The 25,036-nt window shown below is 43.9% G+C and overlaps 1 protein-coding gene across 1 annotated transcript in view; it reads left to right on the forward strand.

The window, feature by feature from the left end:
• Positions 1-23,842, forward strand: part of CTHRC1 (collagen triple helix repeat containing 1) — a 44,628-nt gene extending 20,786 nt beyond the window's left edge. Inside the window, exons 2-4 of the mRNA XM_082258534.1 lie at positions 16,196-16,417; positions 20,551-20,767; positions 23,538-23,842. Of these exons, the coding sequence (XP_082114660.1) occupies positions 16,196-16,417; positions 20,551-20,767; positions 23,538-23,680 (582 nt within the window). The 3' untranslated portion in view covers positions 23,681-23,842. The remainder of the gene's footprint in view (positions 1-16,195; positions 16,418-20,550; positions 20,768-23,537) is intronic.
• Positions 23,843-25,036: the final 1,194 nt, after the last annotated feature.

Here is a 25,036-nt window from a genome sequence, read left to right on the forward strand (position 1 = left end):
CTGGCTGGCTGGCTTCTTGGCTGCAAGGCCGCAGGTGGGACGCCGATACACGCGGGGGATGTCTTGCTGCGCCTCGGCCCGGGTCAAAGAGACGGAAGGGGAGGGGCGGAGCCTTTTTATTAAGCTCCCGCCACTAACCCACCAATCCGCTGCCGATCTTGTGACTTTTTCTCCCTTGCGCGATAGGGCGTGGCCGCGGCTGATGACGTCATTTCCTAATCGATTATGCCGGCAACCCGCATCGATGCAGAATCGCGAAGGGTCGAATCGCGATGCATCGATCTTTCGATTATATTCAGCAGCCCTAGTGACCAGGCACCTGACACGCTCTTAGCATTTCAAGACAGTGAGGATCCTCAATGAGGACCATGGAATGGTTAAAGAGGAAGTAAACCCTCCTCTGTAACTTGTACCTATAGGTAAGCCTATGATAAGGCTTACCTATAGGTACTGTAAATATCTCCTAAACATGTACCGTTTAGGAGATATTTACCTTACATGTAGCCAGTGACGTCACTGGCGCATGCGCTCTGAAGGAACGGCCGCTCGTGCCGTTCCTTCAGAGCTCCGTGCCGTGACAGTCGGCTCCCGCGCGCGTCACTGCGGCTCCGGCCAATCAGATAACCTGATGCCGCGATCCCGGAAGACGGGCGACTGGACATGTCGCCCGTCATGCAGGTAAGCGGACAGCGCGGTGGGGGCTCGTTCTAAGGCAAGTATTGCTCATTATGTGTTTCTCTTGCAGGTGGCAAAAAAAATAAAAAATGTTGGGGCTTTACAACCTCTTTAAGTATTCATCATTTTTCTTTGCAGGGAGGCTTTTGCCTTTTTTTTTTTTTTTTTCATTGAAATAGCGACAGAATCACTTTAAACGTAAAGAAAAGAAAAGAAAACTGACCACAAATGAGTAATGTCAGCCTACATATTTCTATAAAGATAGAGGGGAGGCCAATGTGCTACCAATGGGGTATGAGATGTATGGGGTGAGGTGAGTAGAATATAAATGAATCCAAATGTATAGACAAATAAAATTCTAAGGAAAGAGCAGCCAATTGTGTATTGTCACCACATACTTAATGCAATAAAGGAAATGTAAAAATCGGCGCTACTTCCTCAATGGGCAGAAGCCCACTGTAATTAATAAAGAATTCCCGGTGTGTTCAAGTGATGAAATAAAATAAATAACTTCAATGTGCTGAAAAGTAATCATAAAAACATAGTAACTGAACACAACATATATATATATCACCAATAAACACATATTGCACATATTCTTGCACACAGTCACTTTATTTGTGATATATATATATTGTGAGGGATTAGCTCGGTGGCGGGTGTGGATGACCCCTTGGGGGGTGCGTTTTCCCAGAGAGGTAGCCGACAAGTGCTTGCAAACAAACAGTGTGGTTTATTAAATGGTGTTTTCTTCACCAGGCTGTATGCAGCCAAACATCCAAAATAAAATAAAACAGAAAATAAATCCTTGCCTCTGTGGGCGGCTACCTTCTCACAACTGGAACCTGCCTAAGTGTCTGTCTCCAACCTACCGTCGGGCAGACTTCCTTGTCCTACAGCGGACACTCAATAGTCCTTTTATAATAGCTTCACAGGGCAACACAGTCCTTTTGTTTCTTTCACATCAACAGTTCGTCTTCTCACCTTTGAGACGTATTCACCCTTGGTTACCGTCCCGGGCACACATCACTCCGGGGGGTCTTCTCCCAGGCCCACACATCCTGTCGGGAGGCACACGCTGACTGTCCTCCTGCTCCCAGCCCACATGGCTTCAGGATGCAGCTTCTGGAGGCAGCAAACAATAGGAATTTCTCTGAACAAATTATAGAGCCTTAACTCCCTCATTCTGAACAGGTGAAGGCCTTTCAACTTCCTGCTGGCTAGCTCTGTAGCCAACACCCTAAATTAATTAATGGACTTTCTAAATCAGGTAGAAATGTATCTCCTTCCTGTGACTACATTCCCAGATTTAGCTGACTTCCTGTTACAATATATATATATATGTTGTGTTCAGTTACTATGTTTTTATGATTACTTTTCAGCACATTGAAGTTATTTATTTTATTTCATCACTTGAACACACCGGGAATTCTTTATTAATTACAGTGGGCTTCTGCCCATTGAGGAAGTAGCGCCGATTTTTACATTTCCTTTACTACACATTTCTATGACTACAGTTTTTCTTATAAAAAACATTTCTATTTTTTTTTTCTGCTCTTATACAAAAAAAAACATGATGACTGGTTCAATAATATAGTGGAAATCTAGTAGCAGCACAAAGACCAGCAATGACATATAACATGCAGCAAAGCATAGCGACCAATAACATTACATCTTTCAGCCGTTTAGAACAGCCAGGAAAACAAAAGAGGACTTCTCATTGGTCCCTAAGAATCCCTGCATGCTACATGTTTTTGCCTACTTTCTGATATAAGCCTGTATTAATTATTATCCAAAGTTGCATGTAGTGTTGCCTGTGGCCATTGTGAGTCATTGTGTTGCACGCCAGTAATTCTATACTGTGCTAGGTCATTGCACAATGCTGAGAACAAAGCACTCACGCAAAAGATAGAGCTAATGGTGACACGGCTTATTCTCTCCAGCATTCCTGACACCGCAGCAGTTTCTCTAGGACTGGACGTGGGCTCGTCTCAGATACCATGATTCAGTCTGAATAATAAGTCACATTCCGATGATCAGTGAAACAAACTTTATACTTACAGATTTTTACACTTTTCCCAGAATTGCCTATGCTTCAAAATTGAGATATTACAGGTTATTGCCAAGAAAGAACTCCCAAGTACTGGGGGGAAAAAAAACATTAAAAGACCCTGCCACACCCATAAAAAATGCAGGTAAAAGCACAGAAAATGCCTTACTTGCGGTGATTTTCCTTTCTATAAAATAGTTTTATTGACTTTCAATGTGCCCCTAAACTTGCTGACAAATTGGCTACTTCAAGAACAGTCAAGTTCCTGGCACAGCTCCCTCCCTCTTTGTACAACCTAGCCCTCTCCTCTCTTGGAAGTGTCTACTATCTGTGCTGGCCCAGCTCATATGCCCCACCCCTTACCCCTCTACATAACTTTTTATGCAGCTGCCAGGGAAGGAGCAAAGGGAAATACTATAGAGTGTCACTGAGTGAGAACTGTGAGTCTGCTGCAGCTGCTGACATCACATTCAAGATAGCGGTGCCAAGCAGCAGTCTCAGGGCTTTTGGATGCCTACACAAGGGATGCTTTTACAGGTAAATAGCATGTATAAAAAAAACTTTACATGTCAGCCCACATGAATAATTCTCCTGATGGGTTTGCTTTAAAGTTCACATTGGCATGTTTTGACAGGTCAAATTGCATGTAAAATCTCAGCCTATTGGCGGCAATTGGACCATCCTAATCGGTGCGACGGCGACTTTGCCGCGCCGATTTCCAAAAGTAGTTCCTGCACTACTTTTGGCAACTTTGGGGGTGACTTCAGTAGACATCTGAGCATGAACCCACACAGATGTCTTTATGTCTTTCAAGTCGCCCCTGAAGTTGGACTGAAATGCAGCTTTGAAATCATGCGAGTTCAGATGAAGTCGTACGATTCCAAAGCTGCATTCAATGTGAACAAGAGCTTACTGCTATTTGTGTCCCTCGTGGGTTCATTCCTCAGTACCAGAACAGTAATTCAAGACTAAGATTAGCTTTTTTTTTTAAGTTGAAAATCTGAAGTCCTGTGACTCTGCAACCACAATCTTCTGGTGTGGTAGAGGATAATAGGAGGAGTGCTTGACCTGTGATAGGCACTCATCAAGAGTGCTGGCAATACCCACCCTTTGCACCCCCTCCTCATTTCATAGAAGCCATACTCAAGCTTCCATGAATGAAAAGCACTCTATGAATGGAGGAGGAGGACCTTTCATTTATCCACCCTTCCTCTTTTCATAGATCACTTTTCATTGATGGAAGATATAGTAAGGCTTCTATGAATGAAGGAGTGGGGGGAAGAAAGGGCGGCATTCTTGGCGAGCTACTGTGACAGGCCCAGCACTCCTCCTAACTGCCACAGCACCAGAAGATTACAGCTACAGAGGACTTTGGATTTCAACTACAAGAGCAGCCATCAGCAAAAGGAACACTTCTTGTAGGCAGGTGCAGTTAGCCACTTTGCTACTAGGTGGCTCTGTAGCAGAATAGTGTCTGGTACAGCAGGTAGTGACACTAGGTGTTAGGCCTCTTTTAGGTAGAGCCCTCCCAGGGTTGAGTCAGTACCCCTATATAAGCTAGGTGAGGAGGGGATACAGAAAGTCTTAGGGCATGGGAGCTAAGCCCTCCACTCCTGTGAGCTTGAAGTCAACACACATTCACTGGACAAGAGAGGAGTTCAAGTGGAGTGGCGTGGACCTGTATGCAGGAGATGCCGGTTGTAGTAATTCTGCCTCTTACAGAGGTGGGGGCTAGGGCAGATTGCAAAAGGCCTTGTAGTGCAGGTTGGAGATCCCTGTATAAGGCTGCTTCCCTGGAGAGTTTCCGGGAGAGGTTTGCCCAGAAAGGAGGTGTCTACAGAGGACACCATCCTGTGAGTACTTATGACCCTGGGCAGAGGAAAGACTGTAGGGAGTTGGCTGTGAGGTGCTGCATGTGCTTTCACTTTTGACTTCTGCAGACTGTCCACTTTATGTGATTGAATGTGTATGTCAACTGACTCCGAAATGTACAGTACAGTACTGAGCAAACGTTTTAGAAACATTGCGTAGCACACTCCCTTAGGAGCCGGAGATTAACCCACCCTGCACAGCTACGCACACCAAATTTTCACAGTCATTTCAGAGTCAGAGAACAATCCGTGACTTTTTTTGGGGGGGTTAATAACTTGGATAGGGATGGGGGGCTTAGGGTGCTCACTTGATGTAGCAGAACTCCAACAACAACTTCAGGAAACATCTTCCTCACTTTCCTCCTACACACACATGTACGCTGGTCCCAGCTGAATCACTGTTAGTTGATCTAACAGGCACAGTCAGATTTAGCATGGGCCCTTTGCAGGCAGGAACTCGTAATTCCTTGTTGTGTAGCAATATACAGTGATCAGCCTGTACCAACCCAACCGGCTGCATCTGCCCCTTTCACTAGCCTTCCAGGCTAACTTCTCCACAGCAGTCCCCCAGACTGACTCTTCACCAGCCCATCTCGCTGGGGAAGGATGAAGACTTGGCCCACTGCTGTCTTCAGGGAAAACTGGCTATATGTGGCAGTCTTCCCCTTGTAAGTCCCCAGTAGTGCTGATCTATGGAGGAAGGGATTCCTCAGTGTGTTGTGGCAGGATCCTTCCAGCCCCTGGCTCAAGGTCACTGCCCCAGTCTAGAGAGCACCCTTGAGGGCCACCAACAGACTTCTCAGCACTACAGCTCCATCTTCAATGCGACTGCCCCTGCTGGCATGCATGGCCCATGCCTATTTATGAGGTAAGCTCTGTCCCTGCCAGCCAATTCCTGGGGATTGGCTGAGGCCTCTACAACTTTCTAGACCAGGGGGAGACATCAGAAAAGCTGTCAGGATGAGTGATTTAGCCCTAACTTACTGAACCCTTACCCTGATTCCACAGCTCAGGCTTAGCCCTGAGCCAACTAAATTTACCTATACTAACAAAACCTATCCTTCATCTAACACACACTACAGGGTGCTACAGTTGTTCAATGCTTTAAAAAATATATATTTTAGTTGTTTATTTTTATCAACTTACAAAACGCAAAGTGAGCAAACAGAAGAAAAATCTAAACCCAATCAGTATTTGGTGTGACTACCCGGCTTCAAACCAGCATCAAATATGTACACTTGTACAACATTAGGGATTTTGTAGGATAAGAGTCAGGTGTGTGATTGGCCCCAAATTTATTCTGCAGCAGGACAATGACCTCAAACATACAGGCAATGTCATTAGGAACCATCTTTAGGCCCCTTTCACACAGGCGGACCGTTCAGATCCGCCTGTCTGTTTTTTTGGCGGATCTGAACGGTCCCCCCATGCATTCCTATGGGGCATCGGATGGCAGCGGAGACCCGATCCAATCTGTCAAATCTGGACGGGTGGAAACCCTATTTTCCATCCGTCCAGCGGATCGGACGGGATCGGATGAGAACGGACCGACGGTCCGTTCCCATCCGATTTCCCCCATAGAGATGCATGGGGAACTGACAGCTGTGTCTCCGCACACAGCGCGGAGACACAGCTGTCATCCTTCTGCTCAGCGGGGGATCGGCGGCTCGATCCCCCGCTGAGAAAAGCGGAGTCGGTTTGACGGACATAGTGTGTGATAGGAGCCTAAGTGTAAAGAAGAACAAGGAGTCCTGGAAGTGATGGTCCCCCCCCCCCCCCCCCCCCCGCAAAGTCCTAATCTCAACATCAACGAGTCTGTCTGGGATTACATGAAGAGACAGAAGGATATGAGGCATCTGACATTCACTGAAATTCTGGGTTAGTTCTCAAAGATATTTGTAAAAACCTACCTGATGAGTTCCTTCAAAAACTTTGTGCAAGTATACCTAGAAGAATTGATGCTGCTTTGAATGCAAAGGGGGTCACACCAAATATTGATTTGATTTGGATATCTCTTGTGTTTATTTACTTTCCAATTTGTTTATTGATAAAAAATAAACTAATAAAACTTCTACTTCTGAAAGCATTCTTCATTTACAGCGTTTTTTTCTAAAAAAACTTTAGCACAGTAGTGTAGTTCCCAGTGATGCGACTGTCTTGCCATTTCCTGAACAACACCAGTAAAGTGCAGTGAAGTTCACTATTGTGTGGACATTCCTTTTTTGGGATATAAAGGGCTATGGCCAGGGATGTCATGAGGAGGCCTACAGCAAAGAGCAGGGCACACAATGGTGAAGGGGTCTGCCTCAGCAGGTAGGATCATGTTCTACCAGGACTGGAGTGGGGGCTGGGCCTTGTGCTTGGTCTCCAAAATCAGCCAACCACAAGGCCCTTCTTACATTCTCAATCAATGTAAGTACTGTTCCTTGTCCTGTCTTTTTTTTTAACATAATTTTAGCTAAACTAAAGCTTGATATACATGCAAGTGAGGTGGATGAAGGCATTCTTCCTGCTTTGCTATCGTCCACTGTCAGAATACACTGATCAGCTCTGCAGTGTGTTGGCTGCAGTGCTTTGGCTGCAGTGGCTGATCAAATAAAGGTTTTCCAGCTGTTCCATTCAGCAGAAGCCAGTCTGACGATCGACTTCTTTTGAATGGGGAGGGCCACACACAGATCGAAATTGGGCCGGTTCCTGCTGAACTGGCTGACTTTCAATCCATGTGTACCCACCTTTTAGGCTTTAAAGGAAAGTCTCTCCAAGAAGGGACATTGAGGCTCAGTTCACATATTGGCATATTGGATCGCGGTTAGAATCGCTGCAATTCTGGCTGCTTTCCCGTATCATCGCAAATCGCGGGATGCCCATGCAATGGCACTCCAAACGCAGCGCGATTTTGCCCGACAAATCGTTGTAAAATCACGCAAACAGATTTGCGGGACGCCTGTCACCCAAAAAAAGTGCAATAACTTATTTTGGGCGACAGGCTTCCCGTGATTCTGTTTGCGCAATTTTACCGCTATTCGTCGGGCAAAATCGCGCTGCGTTTGGAGTGCCATTGCAAGTCACGGGAATTGCACGGGCATCCCGCGATTTGCAATGATTCTGGATCGCGGCGATTCTGCCCACGATCCAATACGCCAGTACGCGAACGGAGCCTAATAAAAACACTTCTAGAGCACCGAAGGTTTAGAACATCTGTTGAATATTTCTTGCTGTCTATGTCAGTACTCTGGAGAGTTCTCTCATATCCTGTCCTGATAACGGTAGTCAGCGGCTCAGGAAGTGAAAGGAAATCTTTTCCATTATGACACACAGCGATAAAAACTGTTATCCCAAACGGGAAGAAATTGGCTGGAATTCCCCTTTAATGTAGTCCATATGGCATATGTACATTTATGGAACAACCACAAAACTTAGATTAAATGAAATATAAACTGCTCAGGCTGACAATGTGAACACCTGCACTGGCTTCTGCCATGGAAAAGAAGAAGCAGAACAGGGATCCAAATCGTTGCACAAATCTCAAAATTAAAATATGCTTTACCATAAAATGCTGGCATTTGTATGGTGCACAAGGAGTCGCTGGTGGTGCGTACAGCAGGCCATAGAAGAGAGTGGCTGTATGCAGTGCTGTATCTTGGCCTAGGCCAACAAGGCCCAGGCCTAGGGCGGCACTTTGCAGGGGGGCAGAAAAAAAGCTGCACCCTGCACAAAAAAAAAACAGCTTCCTCTCGGGTCCTGCACGAAAAGGGTCTCTGCTGGCTTTCGCTACACTGTTAATATAGTGCCAGTCTTATGGGGTGAATTGGGCCAGAGGGCAGAGTCCAGGAGTCAAATCGGTCTGGCACCCCCATAAAGCGGTCAGTGATGAGGCTGCACTGATGGGCAGTAATGAGGCGGCACTGACAAGGCTGCACAGATGGGCACTAATGAGGCTGAATGTATGAGAACTGATGAGGCTACGCTGATGGGCACTGATGGTCTGTGGTTCACGGATGACAGGGCAGGTCGTAAAGGGTGTGGCCTTTACAGGAAGGGGTGGGTCATATGTAAACATAAGTTTAGTCAGGCCTAGGGCAGCACAAAACCTAAATACACCACTGGCTGTATGCGACTGTACTTGAGTATATGATGACATGATTTTGTGAAACCCTGCAAACACGTGCATGCACATAGGACATATTCCCCCATACACAGAAATTCTATATTCAATAAATATATCATATGTGCATGTTTACTTCTCGGAGGGGCGGCAAACTCTACCACACGTGTAAATGAGGCCTTAAGTCGTCCCCCATGTTTTCCAATGATAACCAATGTTTTCCAATGATATATACCCGACTAAGGCCTCTTTCACACTTGTGTGATTTGTCCTGTGACTTGGGACTGAAAAGTCGCATGACAAGTCGTACCCCATGATTTTTCCAATAAGTACCGAGCATATCTGTGCGAATTCAAAGTAGTCCCTGCACTACTTTGGTTCGACTTTGATTCGTTTTGAAGTTTATAGACCTCAAGATTACACAGGCATTGCTTCAAGTCCAGTCAAAATCGAATGGCAAGTCGTACTCCATGATTTCCAATGAGTACAGTTCATATCTGTGCGACTTCAAGTAGCAACAACTTCAAAGTAGTCCTTGCACTACTTTGATCTGACTTTGTTGCATCTTGAGGTCCATAGACATAGGCATTGATTCAAGTCCAGTCAAAATCGCGGCTAAATTACGGCCAAAAAAATCACCGCAAAATTGCCGACTTTTAGGTCCCACAAGTGTCAAAGGGGCCTTAAAGTTGCAGCAACTTCAAAGTAGTTCATGCACTACTTTGGTCCGACTTTCAAGCAATTTTAGGGCCATAGACCTCAATGTTAAGCCTCAGAAGTTGCATGAAAGTCAGACCTGAATGTTATACAATGCAACTTGTGTGCAACAGTTGTCCATTATCACTGGATAAAGCCAAAGTCGTATCCAAGTTGCACCCAACCAAAGTTGCATCAAAGTTGGGTTAAAGTCGCATCAAAGTTGCACCAAAGTTGCACTCCAAAGTCGGTGCAATTTTGGAGTTGTGCAAGTGTGGAAGGAGCAGAACTGAAGTTAAAAATGATAAAAGTTTATTTAAAGATTAAATAACAACCCCAGCTTTTGCAATATTTTTCCCTGCAATACTTTTTTTCTGCTGTTACACATCCTCAGTTTTATGGCTAGCATAATTCAAACCATTTACTCTGAGCCCAGGTCATCCTCGACTCACTCCAGCCTATGACTGGGCAGTGGAAGGAGAAGAAGCACATATGAGTTCACCTCTCTATCACCCTGTTCTCTCCTCCTATCAGCATGCTTCTAATGAACTGATTGGCTCCTTTGCAGCTTCTTTGTCTCACACTACAGCCCTGCTATAACAGGGACTGAAAGAGGCTCATACCAGGTCAAATTCAGGTATACTGCTTGCATTTAAAAACAAATACATTTAATATTGTAATAATGATTACAGCACTGCATTAATGTGGGCATTTTATATCTGCCTAGAATTCAGTTTTAAAATCTTTACAGAGTAGAGTCATTCTTGAAAATACAGAAGAGAATTACCCTCCCCCATGTTAGTGCTGGCACATTCCAGTGATTCACTCAGTTACACCAGGCACGCCAATTCTGCTCACTGAAGTGCAAAGCAGTTCACATTGGGTCTCATCAGATCTTGTCAATCAATTTGAGTGGCATTGCAATGTTGAGACTAATCCTTAAAGAAGCAGGATTGTTTATCCTACAAAGGTACCATAACAATAAAACACTGGAGAATACAACTGTTTTTATCACATTTGATGGTCTGACGCACTGCAAAATGCATGGAGAGCAGTTCGAATTTCTCATGTAATATATTTAGTGTTTAGGAGGATCCTTATGTATTAGGAGAGTGTTGTAGGACTTGACAGCCGACCTGTTTTTAAATTGCCCAGGAAAGAGACCTCAATATATAGTAAGAAACTGTGTGACATATACAAGAGTGTACTGTGTCTTAGGTCCATGTCACACTATGATCTGATTGCTGGCAGGAATTGCTAAAAACTGCAGAGAAAATACTAGATACAGGGCCATCTTTCCGAATGGGCACGCTGGGCAGTTGCCCGGGGGCCCCACTTGCCTGGGGGGCCCCACCTGCCCAGCAACCCAGCCCCAGCCAAGCATTAGTCCAGATTCCCGGGAACAGGCATACTCAAGACAGTCAAGTCTGACTCCTCTGTGTGTGTGTGTGTTCACCGGACCCAGCCCCCGAACTTGGAAGCTGTCATTAGCCTGGCACTGCTGTACCAATTAATATCGATAATTTGCATTTTTATTCTCGTGGGTGATTGTGTAGGCGGGGCCCCAGTGCACTACATTGCCCGGGGCACCTTAATGCTCCTAAGATGGCACTGACTAGATAGATAGATGAATAGAAAGAGATGAGCATTTGGACTCATGTCAATTTCCTTCCATCCATGTATGGCTGCTTTAGGGCTGTTTGAAGCAGAACCTCAGGTGCATCTTCCATGGCCAGTGCTTAGTATAGCCTCAAATATACCCTTTACAGATGGCACTTAGCAGAACCTCAGGTGTGCCCTTCATGACCAGCATTTAGCAGAACTTCAGGTGTGTCCCTCATGGCTGGCACTTAGTAGACCAGGTCAAAGGCAGCCTTTCTTGTTAGATGCTGCAGTCTATATTTGAACAGTTTCATGCATTTAAAAGGAAAAACAGCTTTAGAAAAGCATTCCTGCGGATATGAACACACCGTATTTAAAAACTGTCACTGGTGAAGATCGCTGATGTGATATTGGCTTGAGTGCTGCCTGAAGCTGAACCTCAGGTGTTCCCTCCATTGCCAGCACTTAACAGAACCTCTGATGTGCTGTCAATTGTCAACACCTAGCAGACCCTCAGGTGTGCCTTCCATGACCAGTGTTTAGTAGAACCTCAGGTATGTCTTGTCAGAGCTGCAGTCTGAATTTTAATGCAGCTACGCGCGTTTAAATGGAAAAAACATGGCCTTGGCCAGCACTTCAGAACCTCAGGTGTGCCCTCCATGGCTGGCACTTTGCAGAAACTCAGATGTACCCTTTATGGACAACACTTAGCAGAACCTCAGGTCTGCCCTCCATGGACGGCACTTTTCAGAACTTCAGACACGCCCTTGGGGACTGGCACTTTGCAGAAACTCAGATGTGCCCTCCATGGCCAGCATTGAGCAGAACCTCAGGTATGCCCTCCATGGCCAGCTCATAGCAGAACCTCAGGCATGCCCTCCATGGCCAGCTCATAGCAGAACCTGTTGTGTGCGAAGTTCAGGTGTGCATTCCATGGTTGGCACTTAGTAGAACCTCAGGTGTGCCCTCCATGGCTGGCACTTTGCAGAAACTCAGATGTACCCTTTATGGACAACACTTAGCAGAACCTCAGGTCTGCCCTCCATGGACGGCTTTTTTCAGAACTTCAGACACGCCCTTGGGGGCTGGCACTTTGCAGAAACTCAGATGTGCCCTCCATGGCCAGCATTGAGCAGAACCTCAGGTATGTCCTCCATGCCCAGCTCATAGCAGAACCTCAGGCATGCCCTCCATGGCCAGCTCATAGCAGAACCTGTGGTGTGCGAAGTTCAGGTGTGCATTCCATGGCTGGCACTTAGCAGAACCTCAGGCATGCCCTCCATACATGGCACTTAGCTCCATCTTCTGAAATTAAGTTTTCTCGTATTGAAGTATATGATGTATAGTAGGGAAGAGATCCCCTATTAAGTTTCTTTTTGTGTCTGTGACCCCTTTAGGAAGAGTTAGCCTTCCTGTCTATAGCGGTGACCATTGTTACCAAAACAAAAAGTGAGGGGCATTCAAAATTTCCCATGACAACTATTTAAAAGGAAAATTCCCTTCACTTTGAAGGAATTTACTCAGACATCCAGTACTGTTACATGGGATGGGAAAAAGTCCTCAGGTCTGTGTAACCTCCAAATTAGGAGTGCTTTGAATGAAGCAGGGGAAAAGTGAAAGTTAGATATACATGTGCAGCTGTGGGGTTGGCATTATAATAAAACTGTTGTGTTGTCCTGCTTGGGCAAAACATAGGTTCACAATAATATATAACGCATTAATTATAATCGAATCAATAATATAATTTTATTAAATAATATATATATATATATATATTATATATTATAAAATTATATTATTGATTAGATTATAATTCATGCGTTAGTGTTTCAAATTTATCACATCTGGGATGTCTACTAGAGTCTTGTTTTGGTCAGGTTTAAGTCAGTAATTACTAAGAATTGTAGGCCTATAATACATAACGCCAAATTTCCATGAAAAGAATTGTACCGCTTTTGGTACAGAATTCCTGACATAATCATACCGCCAGGGAGGTTAAAGTGAGACTACAGTTAAACCTCTCCTTCCCTCTTCCCCAACATCCTAATTAAAATACATATACATATGCTAATACCATCTTTTGATAGCCCAGTGGCCAACATTTACTTTTTTGCAAAGCCCGTCTCCTATATATTACCCTATGTGTGGGACCTAGCTTTAGTTAATTATGACTAACCTCAGTGCACTCACCCAGAATATTCTGCATGGCCCGACCCCGCAGATGGGCGAGAAGCTTGGAGACTCGCAGGGTTAAGGAGTAACCTATGTCTGGCCTTTGGGCAGGCTGTACAGTCAAAAGCAGGTAATACATAAGAGAGGTCTGATTACCTGTTTATGATTCCACTTTAAAGCAATTGTTAGATAATTCAAGCCAAGACAGCTGTAACATTTTACTATGCTGCCGTGAATGATTAATAAAAAGGTAAATAGCAATTGCTATGAATATGAATGTATCTAGGTAGGAAGAGCACATTTTCCCTTGCTATAGATTTGGCTTTGAGCTTACATCACAGACTGTATGCATTGAAACGACTTGGCAACAATGATTCAGATCCCTGCAGCCATTCCAAGCAGACATATTTCCATGGCTACACAATGCATACAGTCAATGAAAGGCCTTTCTGGCACCAGACTCTCTATAGACGCATGCTTATATCTTGGCTCAGGGAGTTAGGAGCAATTTTTTGGCCCCTGCTTATAGGCTCAAATTCCACTTCTGTGTTCTGGCAGGTATACAGCTCTATTCATTATTTCTTATTTCACAGCTAATTGACTCACATTTTCCAGCTCACAGGCTGCAACCCAAGGTAATACCTTATGTCTCCAGCATCCAGGACAAAAATCAACACATCCCATCAAGCTGTAGAAGGCTGGTCATGGTCAGGACCAATTTCAGCTCCATAATGACCTCAGTGTTGAAGTTCTATGTTTGGGTTGGAACAGTTTACAAAAATTTGGGTGGACTGAAGAAGAATACCTTTGATTAATTTATACAGGGCCATCCTCTTCTGCAGCAACTTGATGGCAAAAATAGGTTGTAGGAGACACTGGTACATGAAACAGTAGGTATTTATAGTCTCCAAAAAATTATTCATTTTCTTTTAATAAGTATTATTTAAGTGGACCTATACTTCAAAGATGACATCTAGTTTTGGTCCAACCAATCTTTTACTGCAGTGTATCAAAATGGACATCAACTCTAACGTGTTTTGGCCCGTCCTGGCCCTAGTCATAGTCAGTGCTTTTTTTCTCAGAGAATAGGTGCAGGTAGTCACCCCTTGCCTCTGCCCTCTACCCACCTCCGAGCACCAACCCTTGGTTCCACCCCCTACCCACCTCTAAGTACCACCACTTTTAGAGAATACAGAACCAAGTATTTTGTGGTGCTAAGTAATTTTTATGTAATGCGTTAAAAGAGATCTAAGGGATTCCCTCCCCCCCCATTTATACTTACCTAGGTGGATGCAGCATCGGTCCAATGCTGCATCGGTCCCCGGTGCCTTTATACTGAGACCCAAACGATCGAACACCACCGATCTTTCGGTTCTGTCAGCCAGCAGCTCTCTGCTCTGCCCCTTCCTCGCTCACTGGAGCACTGGGCTGTGGAGGGGCGAGGAGTGGCCAACTCAGGCTCTTAGCGGCCCAAGTGAGACGGGTGTCAGTCTAGACACCTGACAGATCCAGACTCCATGGTCGTGATGATGCGGTGCCTGGACTGACTTCTGTGACGTCAGCAGAGAGCGGACTTCAACCTGGAAAGAAATATCAGCTCTTCTGTAATTCCTTCTTTATCCATCCTAGTAAGACAGTTAAAACAACCCTGTGCTTTGCCTATGCAAAAATTCCAACATTAGCTTCCCTTTGTTCAACACTAGAAGTGATAGAAATACTCATTAGTTCCATGTCTGGTGTCTGGGGCAGTGTGGAAGCACTAATGTTTGGTGATTAGCCCCACGCTGTCACAGTCATGTGAAATCAGCCATGTGTAATCTCTAACTCCAAATTGGAACTGGATGTTGGGCAGCAAAAGTAAAGGTGAAGTTCAGTGTACAGGGCTGATTTACTTAAACTTGAGAGTGCAAAATCGGGTTCAGCTCTGCAAAGAAACCAAGCAGCTTCCAGGTTTTATTGTCAAAGCTTAAAGCGGATATCCGGCCTCAAAATCGATAAAATCGATTTTGGGCCATCCGCTTGCTGAGGGCAACCTGAAAAAGAAATGTTCACTTACCTTATTATAGAAGAAAATATACTTACCTTCCTTCCACTTCCTCCCTCTGCGGCCGTGGCCTGCGCCGTCACTTCCGGTTTGCGATGATTCCTGGGAGCTGAACCTCATCGCTCCCAGGAATCAATGCGCCTGCACCGGCCCGCTCGTCACTTCCGGTGCAGGCGCGGCATTCACTGCTAAGCAGCTTCTGGGCATGCCGCGCCTGCACCGGAAGTGACGAGCGGGGCCAGTGCAGTGCATTGTGGGACTCCGATGTCACAAAGAGGACATGGAAGAGGACACGCAGAGGGACGCTGCGGCTTCAGCTGCCCACACCTGAGATGGCAGCGCTGGAGAAGAAATTTTCAAGGTAAGTATTTCTTCTTACAGGTAAGTGCGACCCGGGACAGTTCAGAGGCTATCCATTATGGAATGTACTAGCCCTGACTGTCCAGGGGGTATTTTTAGCTCAAATTGACCCCCAAGGCCGGAACTCCACCCCATTAGATTGTAAGCTCTTCTGAGCAGGGCCCTCTAAATCCTCTTGTATTTTATTGTATTGTATATGTACTGTCTCCCTCTATTATTGTAAAGCGCTGCGTAAATTGCTGGCGCTATAGAAATCCTTAATAATAATAATAACTCCGCTTTAATTGAACAAGCTAAAGTTAGAAGCTGATTGGCTACCATGCACAGCTGCACCAGATTCTGAGCGCTACAGTTTTAGTAAATCAACCCCTTTATGTTATTGGGGTTGGGAAAAAAAATATGAACACATTGCTTTGCCCTACATAGGTAAAACACGGGTTTCTTTTTATTAAGCTATATATTTAATCGACATTATTTATTGTATTCCTTTAAAAGACCCATAAACTTTCAATGATACATAACTCTGAAAATCATATGCCTATTATAACTAATTAATATTATAACAATATGCATATTGTAACTAAACACTGCTCTTTAACCTTCCCTTTAAATTTTTACAGTACAATGGATTGTGCATGCAAGGCAGTATGGGTCCTCCTGGGCGAGATGGTACTCCAGGAGTAAATGGAATTCCCGGCACACCTGGCATTCCGGGACGTGATGGGATGAAAGGAGAGAAAGGAGAATGTATGAGAGAGAGCCTGGTGGAGCCCTGGACACCTAACTACAAGCAGTGCGCATGGAGTGCCCTCAACTACGGCATAGACCTGGGCAAAATCGCAGTGAGTGTTCTTTAAGCAGTCTGTTTTATGACCTCATTACCTTTACTCAGTTAGCCAGCCGTTCTCAACTAGGTACAGTATTGAAGCTGCGCTTATCCGTAATGCATAAATAAATAAATATCAATCAAATCAATCAATGGTAAACTGCAATCAATAAGTAGATAAATCAGCTGTGACTCCTATGCTGTAGGCAGGGTGACAAGAAAAAGTGCTAATAGTGCAACAAAAGTGCAGTGATGAGACTGCGCATAGAACAATAATTTAGAAAAATCCATAAGTAGTTGTGACTCCTGTGCTGTGAACTGAGAGTGCACTTAAGCCCCGGAGGATTTGGCTGCTCAAAGACCAAGCCCTATTTTGCGATTCAACACTGCGTGACTTTAACGGACAATTACGCGGTCGTGCGACACTGTACCCAAATGAAATTGATGTCCTTTTTTTCCCACAAACAGAGCTTTCTTTTGGTGGTATTTGATCACCTGTGCGATTTTTATTTTTTGCGCTATAAACAAAAAAGTGCGACAATTTTGAAAAAATAATATTTTTTCACATTTTTCATATGAAATTCTCAAAAAAAATGTTCAAATCAAAATTTTTTAACATTTTAGGCCAATTTGTTTTCTGCTACATATTTTTGGTAAAAAAAAATCGCAATAAGCGTATTTTGATTGGTTTGCGCAAAAGTTATTGCGTTTACTAACTACGGGAAAGATTTCTGTCATTTTTATTTTTTTTATTTTTAACGAGTAATGGCGGCGATCTGCAATTTCTTTTTGCGGGACTGTGACATTGCGGCGGACAGATTGGACCCCTGACTGACATTTTTTACACTTTTGGGGGTACCAGTGACATTACTACAGTAATCAGTGCTATACATATGCACTGTTACTGTAAAAATGACACTGGCAGGGAAGGGGTTAACTTTATTGGTGATCAAGGGATTAAGTGTGTCCCTAGGGGCTTGATTCTAACTGTTAGGGGGCGTGGTTAGTGAAGTAATCACAGAGACATACGATCCTACATAGCAGGATCGCATAGCCTCTGTCATTACTTCAGGGAGAATGACAGACGGCTGTGTTTACATCAGCCGTCTGTCTTTCTCCCACTCCTGAGGGAGATCACGAGTGGCCGGCGGACATCGGAGCCACCGGTCACACACGCTGGCTAGGCAGGGAATGAGCGGGGGGCGGGAGCGCGATGGCGGCGGCGCGCGTTTGCCCCCTACAGGCTTTTTGGCAAGCGACGTAGTACTATGTCACTTTGCCTGTAAGCGGCTGCGTGCCGCAGTAAATGTACAGGAGGCGGTCGGCAAGTGTTTAAAGCGGTTGTATACTCACCTAAAAAAAAAAACAAAACCTGCAGGAGAAAGGCATAATGAGCTAGTATGCAGGTTATTACATGGAGACCCGATCAGAGCTGAATGCAGCTTTGATGGGGTCTTCTCTTAGGCGGCCGTGCAGGTAGGATGCCCGGGTCTCCCGGTGGAACGGGAGACCCGGGTGGGCTGCAGAAGGCGGCTGGAGGGGGGGGACATCCCCTTCCGCTCCTTGTAATGACAGCCGAGCGTCAGCTATTGACGCCGGTACCGGGGTGATGCCTCTAGCTGCAGGCATCACTCCGGTACAAGCACTTTCCCAAAATATCGGCAATATCGGTAACCTCAGGGGCCGATACCGATTTATCAGGGAAAGTTCATATCGGCCCCCGATATATCGGCATTGCCGGTAATTGGTCAAACTCTAGTTCACAGTACTTCAAGACATCATTATTTGAGTGAAGCACTGTCCAAGAAGAAGGACTGCCAGCTGCCACCACTAGAGGAGAAGAGATAGGACCAGTGAGCTCACCAGACAGGCCTAAGGACTGTAGAAAAAAGAAATGAATAATTTGATTTTGAAAAGAATTATGGCCTGGCCATGGTGTTTAGGGAGGAGGGATTGGAGGACACAAAAATGCAGGAGTTGAGCTTTAGAGTAGATTTATCATGAAGAAATTGTGCTGTCAACTGCTGTGGACAGTCAGCAATCTGATCTGCATGTGATATATAATAATATTAATAACCGCACTCCCAAGTGTAATATGTAAACATAAACATTAATCACAATGGCGTAAAGCTTTGAAATTTCCACCAAACAGTGGTGGACCCATAATGATATCAGACGTATGCTGATGAAAGCCTTGGGTAGAGTCACTGAGATACGTCATATCCGGTAGTTGGAGCGCAGGTGGAACGCAAAACCAGCGTTCCTAACGATTTTAATGCTGGATTTCTTTCAACTTAAATGTAAGTGTAATATTTGTTTGTTTTAAAATAAAAGTTTATAATACTACACCATAAGAGCCCTCTGCTCTCTTATCTGCATATTTATGCTGACTTGTAATACAGCGCTGGAGCGCCGTGTTACACATCATATGAGAATTCCATATCAGGAGATGTGCGTGGATGTTAGCAGCAATCTGGATGCGATTTTATGGAGATCAGCCTGTGGCCTCTCAGGATTATCCCTCTGCTGTCTTTGTGTTTTTGACTCTCTGTAATAGGGGTCAATAGAGTCTAGTGAGTGCGTTGTGCACCTATATGTTGGTGGAAAGACATGCTGGTAGGTTAATTGGCTCCTGTCTAAATTGGCCCTACTATGTGTGTTTGTATGTGAGTTAGGGACCATAGATTGTAAGCTCCTTGAGGGTAGGGACTGATGTGAATGTACAATGTATATGTAAAGCGCTGCGTAAATTGAGGGCGCTATAAAAGTACCTGGAATGAATGAATGAATGAAAGGATATCACCTCTGTCTTCATTTATGGTGGATGCTTAATTTACGTTAATTGGATATATCTTGGGCTTTATTTATTGTCAAACTTTAATTTCTATTTTTTAAGTTTCACTTTTAAATGAAGTGACAACTATCACATCACTGTTTGGTGGAAATGTCAAAGCTTTATGCCATTATGATTAATGTTTATGTGTATATATTACACTTGGGAGCGCGGTTATTAATATTATTATATATCATTTACAGGTTAGTTGTTGTACCTTAAAATGAGCAGCTCCTTTACATCACTTTATTTAAAATCAAATCAGATCTTTTGTTACACAATTATTATGGTTTAACATTTGTATTTACTTGATAATACAGTAAAACCTTGGATTGAGAGTAACTTAGTTTGAGAGCGTTTTGCATGGCAAGCAAAATATTTTAATACATTTTGATTTGATAAACAAGCGATGTCTTGATATATGAGTAGGGTCATGTCACAACTGATTATAAAATAGAAGAGAGGCGCCTCTAAGTGTAGCAATATGGTAAGGATTATGAAGGTACAACATTTAGCAACTCACATGGTTGATGATTAAAGCAGACACAGCTAAGTATACAGGCATCCGGGGTAAAGCTGTCCACATAGACCGTCCTCCGCACTGCCATCAACCTCATTCCTTCCATGGTGCGCTCCACGAGCAATTCAAGCCTTGCTTTTAGATCGCTCTACTGCAGTGTAGTCTTCCCGGTCATGATTGCAGACTGACAGCGGTGAAAGCCGGTGGTGTGGAGGACGGTCTATGTGGACAGCTTTACCCCCAGATCCCTGCTTTTTTAGATGAGCCTCTTTAATCATCAACCATGTGAGTTGCTAAATGTTTTACCTTCATTAAATGTAACTATATTGCTACACTTAGAGGTGCCTCTCTTCTCTTTTTTATGAATAAATGGTTGTGGAACGAATCATCTGAGTTTCAATTATTTCTTATGGGTAAATTTGCTTTGATATACGAGTGCTTTGGATTACAAGCATCTTTCTGGAACAAATTATGCTCTCTATCCAAGGTTTTACTGTAATAATTATTAATTTTGCACAGGTGTGGGAACCTATATTAGGTTCTGTATTTATTGAATCTGGTCTGCATAATTGTTCAGAGTGAAAGCCAGAGTTGGCCAACCAAACAAGTCAGCAAAAACGGCCATGTTTCTGGTTTTGACAGGTTTGGATGGCTACCCATCATGTGAATGCATCACAAAAAACTATGGCTACACAATAGTCGTAGCATATTAAAGCACAGGGATGCACATGAAGTTTCACCCATAGACAGTGATACATGACATGAGGGGTTTTATTTGCTGTATTCTTTTTCTCAGGAATGTACATTCACAAAGATGCGCTCACAAAGTGCCCTGAGAGTTGTGTTCAGCGGTTCCCTGCGCCTGAAGTGTAAGACCGCCTGCTGCCAGCGCTGGTACTTCACCTTCAATGGAGCCGAGTGTTCTGGACCCCTCCCCATCGAGGCCATTATATATCTGGACCAAGGCAGTGTCGAGTTCAACTCTACCATAAACATCCACCGCACTTCTACAGGTAGGAGAAGAGCATGATAAACTGAATCTAGGTACACATAAATTCACTTCACAAAAGTGAAAATTCAAGTGGAAGGCAAGTCAAAAGCTATGTAAGCTTTCATCTCGTCCCACCCCTCATTCTAAGCCTATTCTATGTACCCTGTAAAAGGAAAGGTGCCTGGTCTTACCCATCCTGAAGTTGCTCTGGTATGGTCACATGATCTGGCCCCAGTGCCAGCTTCAGTGTAGAGGAGAGATCACTGACCATGGATGCCCCATAGTAAGCCTATGGGTTATGTCACTGATGTTGATGCAGGAACTGACTGGCAACATTTGGCCCAGGGGGCAAATGCAATCCAGAGGCCCATGGTGCAGCCACTCGGCCCCCCTCCCACTCTCCCTCTTCCTGGCCTCCCCATTACAGGCTGAAGCTCCACTCCAGGTACTCTTAACCCACCGGTCGAATCTGGGTTCCCAACCTGGCCAGCAGGGGGGAGCTGGAACAACCTGGTTGGGGCTGGACAGAGGAGAGTCTCCAGTGGGGCATGGAACTGGCTTCTGCTCAGACACAGTTTACACCATCCATGCTGGGGGGGGGGGGGGGGGATGGGGTGTCTGCGCTCTGTCCTTGTCTTCATCCTGCACTCAGTAGGTCAGCTGTGGTGACTTTTTACTTCTCTTCACCAGGAATCCTTTAGGCACGTCTGTGGTAGAAGCAGTGCAGTCTTTTTACAGGCCATCAGAGCGGCCCGGGGGGGCAATTTCCCCCCCTGCCCCAGTCTTCTCCTGTGTTGATGGCAATCTCTCCTCTTCACTCAACTGAGTGCTGGAGAGATGATATGAATGGACCAGAGCAACTTCAGAATAGATAAGCATAAGAATCTTCCTTTTACAGGGTAATTAGCTTAGAATGGGGGTGGAAGTAGATTTAAAGGGCGTAGATATAACATGTTCGTAATGCTGCATTTCTTGCCCGCTGCCCCCTCCCTGTGACAGCAGTACAGGATGAAGTTTCCCGTACTAGCTGTCACTTTTTAAAATCAGTGTGGCCGTGCGGGGCTCAACTTACACGGCCACGTCATTCATTCACACAGCTCTGGGCACTGCCGCCATTTATAGAATACCATGTATTTTTTTTTCAGTCGATACAAGGAGTCCTCTAATTGGTCAAGATGGAGATCATGGCATCAATGCTCCACTTCCTCCAAGCAGAGAACACCTTGTATTTATGGAAATTTCTAGGAATGGCGGCAATGTCCAGCAAGCGACCCCCTGTGGTCAGCATACAGAGGGGAATCCTCTCGCACAAAACCATAGTGGGACCTGAAAGATTGTGGCTATCGCTGTAGTAGCAGCAACTTCTACAGTGATTGTCAGCTTCCCCAGTTGTCCTTCAGGAATGAGAGATATGCATAGAGTACTTACGTTGTGCCAAGCTGGACCAATGTATGCAATAAAGATCATACCTGTAGTTCACCTTTAACTGTACAGACTGCCTGATGTCACATGACTTTCTTCAATATTACCATAGACTTTATTGGAATGTTCGTTATTGATCCATCAACCTGCTGATGGTTCCTCCATTGTTAGATGTCTGGCTGTGCACCAGCTGTGATCACGATGGAGGACTGGGGAGATTTTGAAGAACCGTGCAATGCTGGGTATGGAGCAGTGTTAATTTTGGCAGCAAATTTCAATTTAGTTTTAGTCTTAGTCTTAGGACTAAAATGGCATTTTAGTTTTAGTCCTATTTTAGTCTTCTGCAAATGTTTTAGTTTTAGTCGTATTTAGTCGACTAAAACTCCAGTATATTTTAGTCGACTAAAACGCCCTACATTTTAGTCGACTAAAACTAATTTTAGTCATCTATAATCAAATGGGTGTAGTTCAATTGTAATTTGTAATGCATTATTTAAGCATTTCTCTACAATTTCCAAACTCATTATATACTACTGCTGGTCCTGGAGTGAAAAATCTAATATGTTATTATTTATGCTTTGAGCATGCACCAGTGTTAATTTTTGGCAGCAAATTGCGATTTAGTTTTAGTTATAGTCTTTTGACTAAAATGCCATTTTAGTTTTAGTCGTATTTTAGTCTTAAGACTAAAATGCCATTTTAGTTTTAGTCGTATTTTAGTCATCTGAATTGTGTTAGTCGACGAAAACGTTTTAGTCGGTTTTAGTCGACGAAATTAACACTGGTATGGAGCAAGGCAGTATGATACACATTTCTAAAGGACACGGCTATATACTATAATTTGCAATTTTATTTTTTTAAACTGCAAGGTTACTTACCTAATTTGGGCTCTAAATGTCAACCAGTTTGTTCTGCCCCACTTTCATGTATTTTGAATGTGTTTTATTAAATTGCATCAGGTTATTATTGTTCTGCATTATACTGATATCTAGCGACTGTTTTAGGCCACTAGAACTTCTTTACTATGTAATTTTGGTTTTCCCTCTGTCCTTACCTCCTGTTTAGTGCTAGTTCGTCCAGTCCTTACTAGACCCATTTCTTTTCTTCCCTGTTCTATCAGTCAGTGTTACTACTGCACAGAGACAGAGTTTAGGAAAGTCATAATCTTCCTACACTTCAAAAGGCTGGAAAAAACTCTCTGTACTGCAGTTAACTGAAGTAAATTGGCTGCTATACAGAGCTGCACCAGATTTTGCACTCTCCAGTTTTTATAAATCATCCTCAAGGTTTGAATTTAGTATAATATACTGCGATTAACACTGGTGTCTGATGTCTAATTGAATACCTTTTTTTTTTTTTGTAACTTGCAGTGGAAGGCCTGTGTGAAGGGATCAACGCAGGGCTGGTGGATGTCGCGGTCTGGGTGGGGACGTGCGCAGATTACCCCAGAGGAGACGCTTCCACTGGATGGAACTCTGTATCTCGGATCATTATCGAGGAACTGCCCAAATGAAGCTCATCACTCATAACAGGGTAGAAAATAGGTGCACAATATCTTTGTGTATGTGCAGCCAGTCGTATCGTTGTAGAAAGAAAAGGGATTGTGATAACAGCAAGAAACTGCCTGTACTGTGTCAGTAAATCAATGTGATGCTGTATAGTCTTTCATGTTTTATCCTGAGCTGACTTTTTTTTTTTTAAATTGCAGGACAATTATAAATAATCAGCTCTTATTTACAAGGAGAAAAAAACTCTCTGTGACATAGCTGTAGCCAAATGATTTTGTACTCCAGTTTTATTGTTTTCAAGTTTGTTTTTAATAAAATAAAATAAATGCCAATGGAGAGTGGATGGTGTATTATTTTGTACATGGAGCGTAAAACTAAATTCCAGGTTTGGCAATTTGTACAAAGTTACATTTGTTTAGCTTGGACCAAAGTTCAAAGTGGGAACCCAATGGAAGCTGAAAATCCCTGCAGTTGGCACCACTATCACTACCACTGATCTCCACTTGCTTCTGAGTCCTTTGCCGGACAGCTGCCCTGCTTTGATAACACAGGTCGTCACTTGCTCAGATTGAGCACCAGGGAACACTTTGCATTTTCCTAATGAATAAAACACACTCTCTTAAATGAACAAACAGGAGAGACGAGCCAGTGATGTCACAATTCCACCTCCTCCAATCAGAGATGCTTTGCTTTCATTCTGTAAATGCAAAATGTTCTCTGAATGGTGCCCATGCCAAATAAGCGCTCTCCTATGTTCACAATGAAGTAGGGCAACTGCTCAGGACCCCCAGAAGCTCCTAGAGATCTTTGTAGTAGCAGTTCCAACTACAGTGATTTTCATCTTCCACAGGTATGGCATATGCATAAACATTGGGCTAACCTAAACCAATGTTAACCACTTTACCACCGGAGGATTTTGCTGTCTTACGTCCAGGCCACTTTTTGCGATTCGGCACTGTGTGACTTTAACTGACAATTGCGCGGTCGTGCAACGCCGTACCCAAACAAAATTTATGTCCTTTTTTTTCCCACAAACAGAGCTTTCTTTTGGTGGTATTTGATCACCTGTGCAATTTTTACTTTTTGCGCTATAAACAAAAAAAGAGCGTACATTTTGAAAAAATAACAATATTTTTCACATTTTTTTATATGAAATTCCCCCCCAAAAAAAATGTAAAAATCAAAATTTTTTTTAATTTTTGGCCAATTTGTTTTCTGCTACCTATGTTTGTTAAAAAAATCACAATAAGCGTATTTTGATTGGATTGCGCAAAAGTTATTGCGTTTACTAACTAAGGGAAAGATTTCTGTCATTTTTGGTGTTTTTTTTTTTTTTTTCAACGAGTAATGGCAGCGATCTG

Source organism: Pelophylax lessonae (assembly GCF_965119305.1).
Source record: "Pelophylax lessonae genome assembly, chromosome: 5".
NCBI lineage: Eukaryota > Metazoa > Chordata > Amphibia > Anura > Ranidae > Pelophylax > Pelophylax lessonae.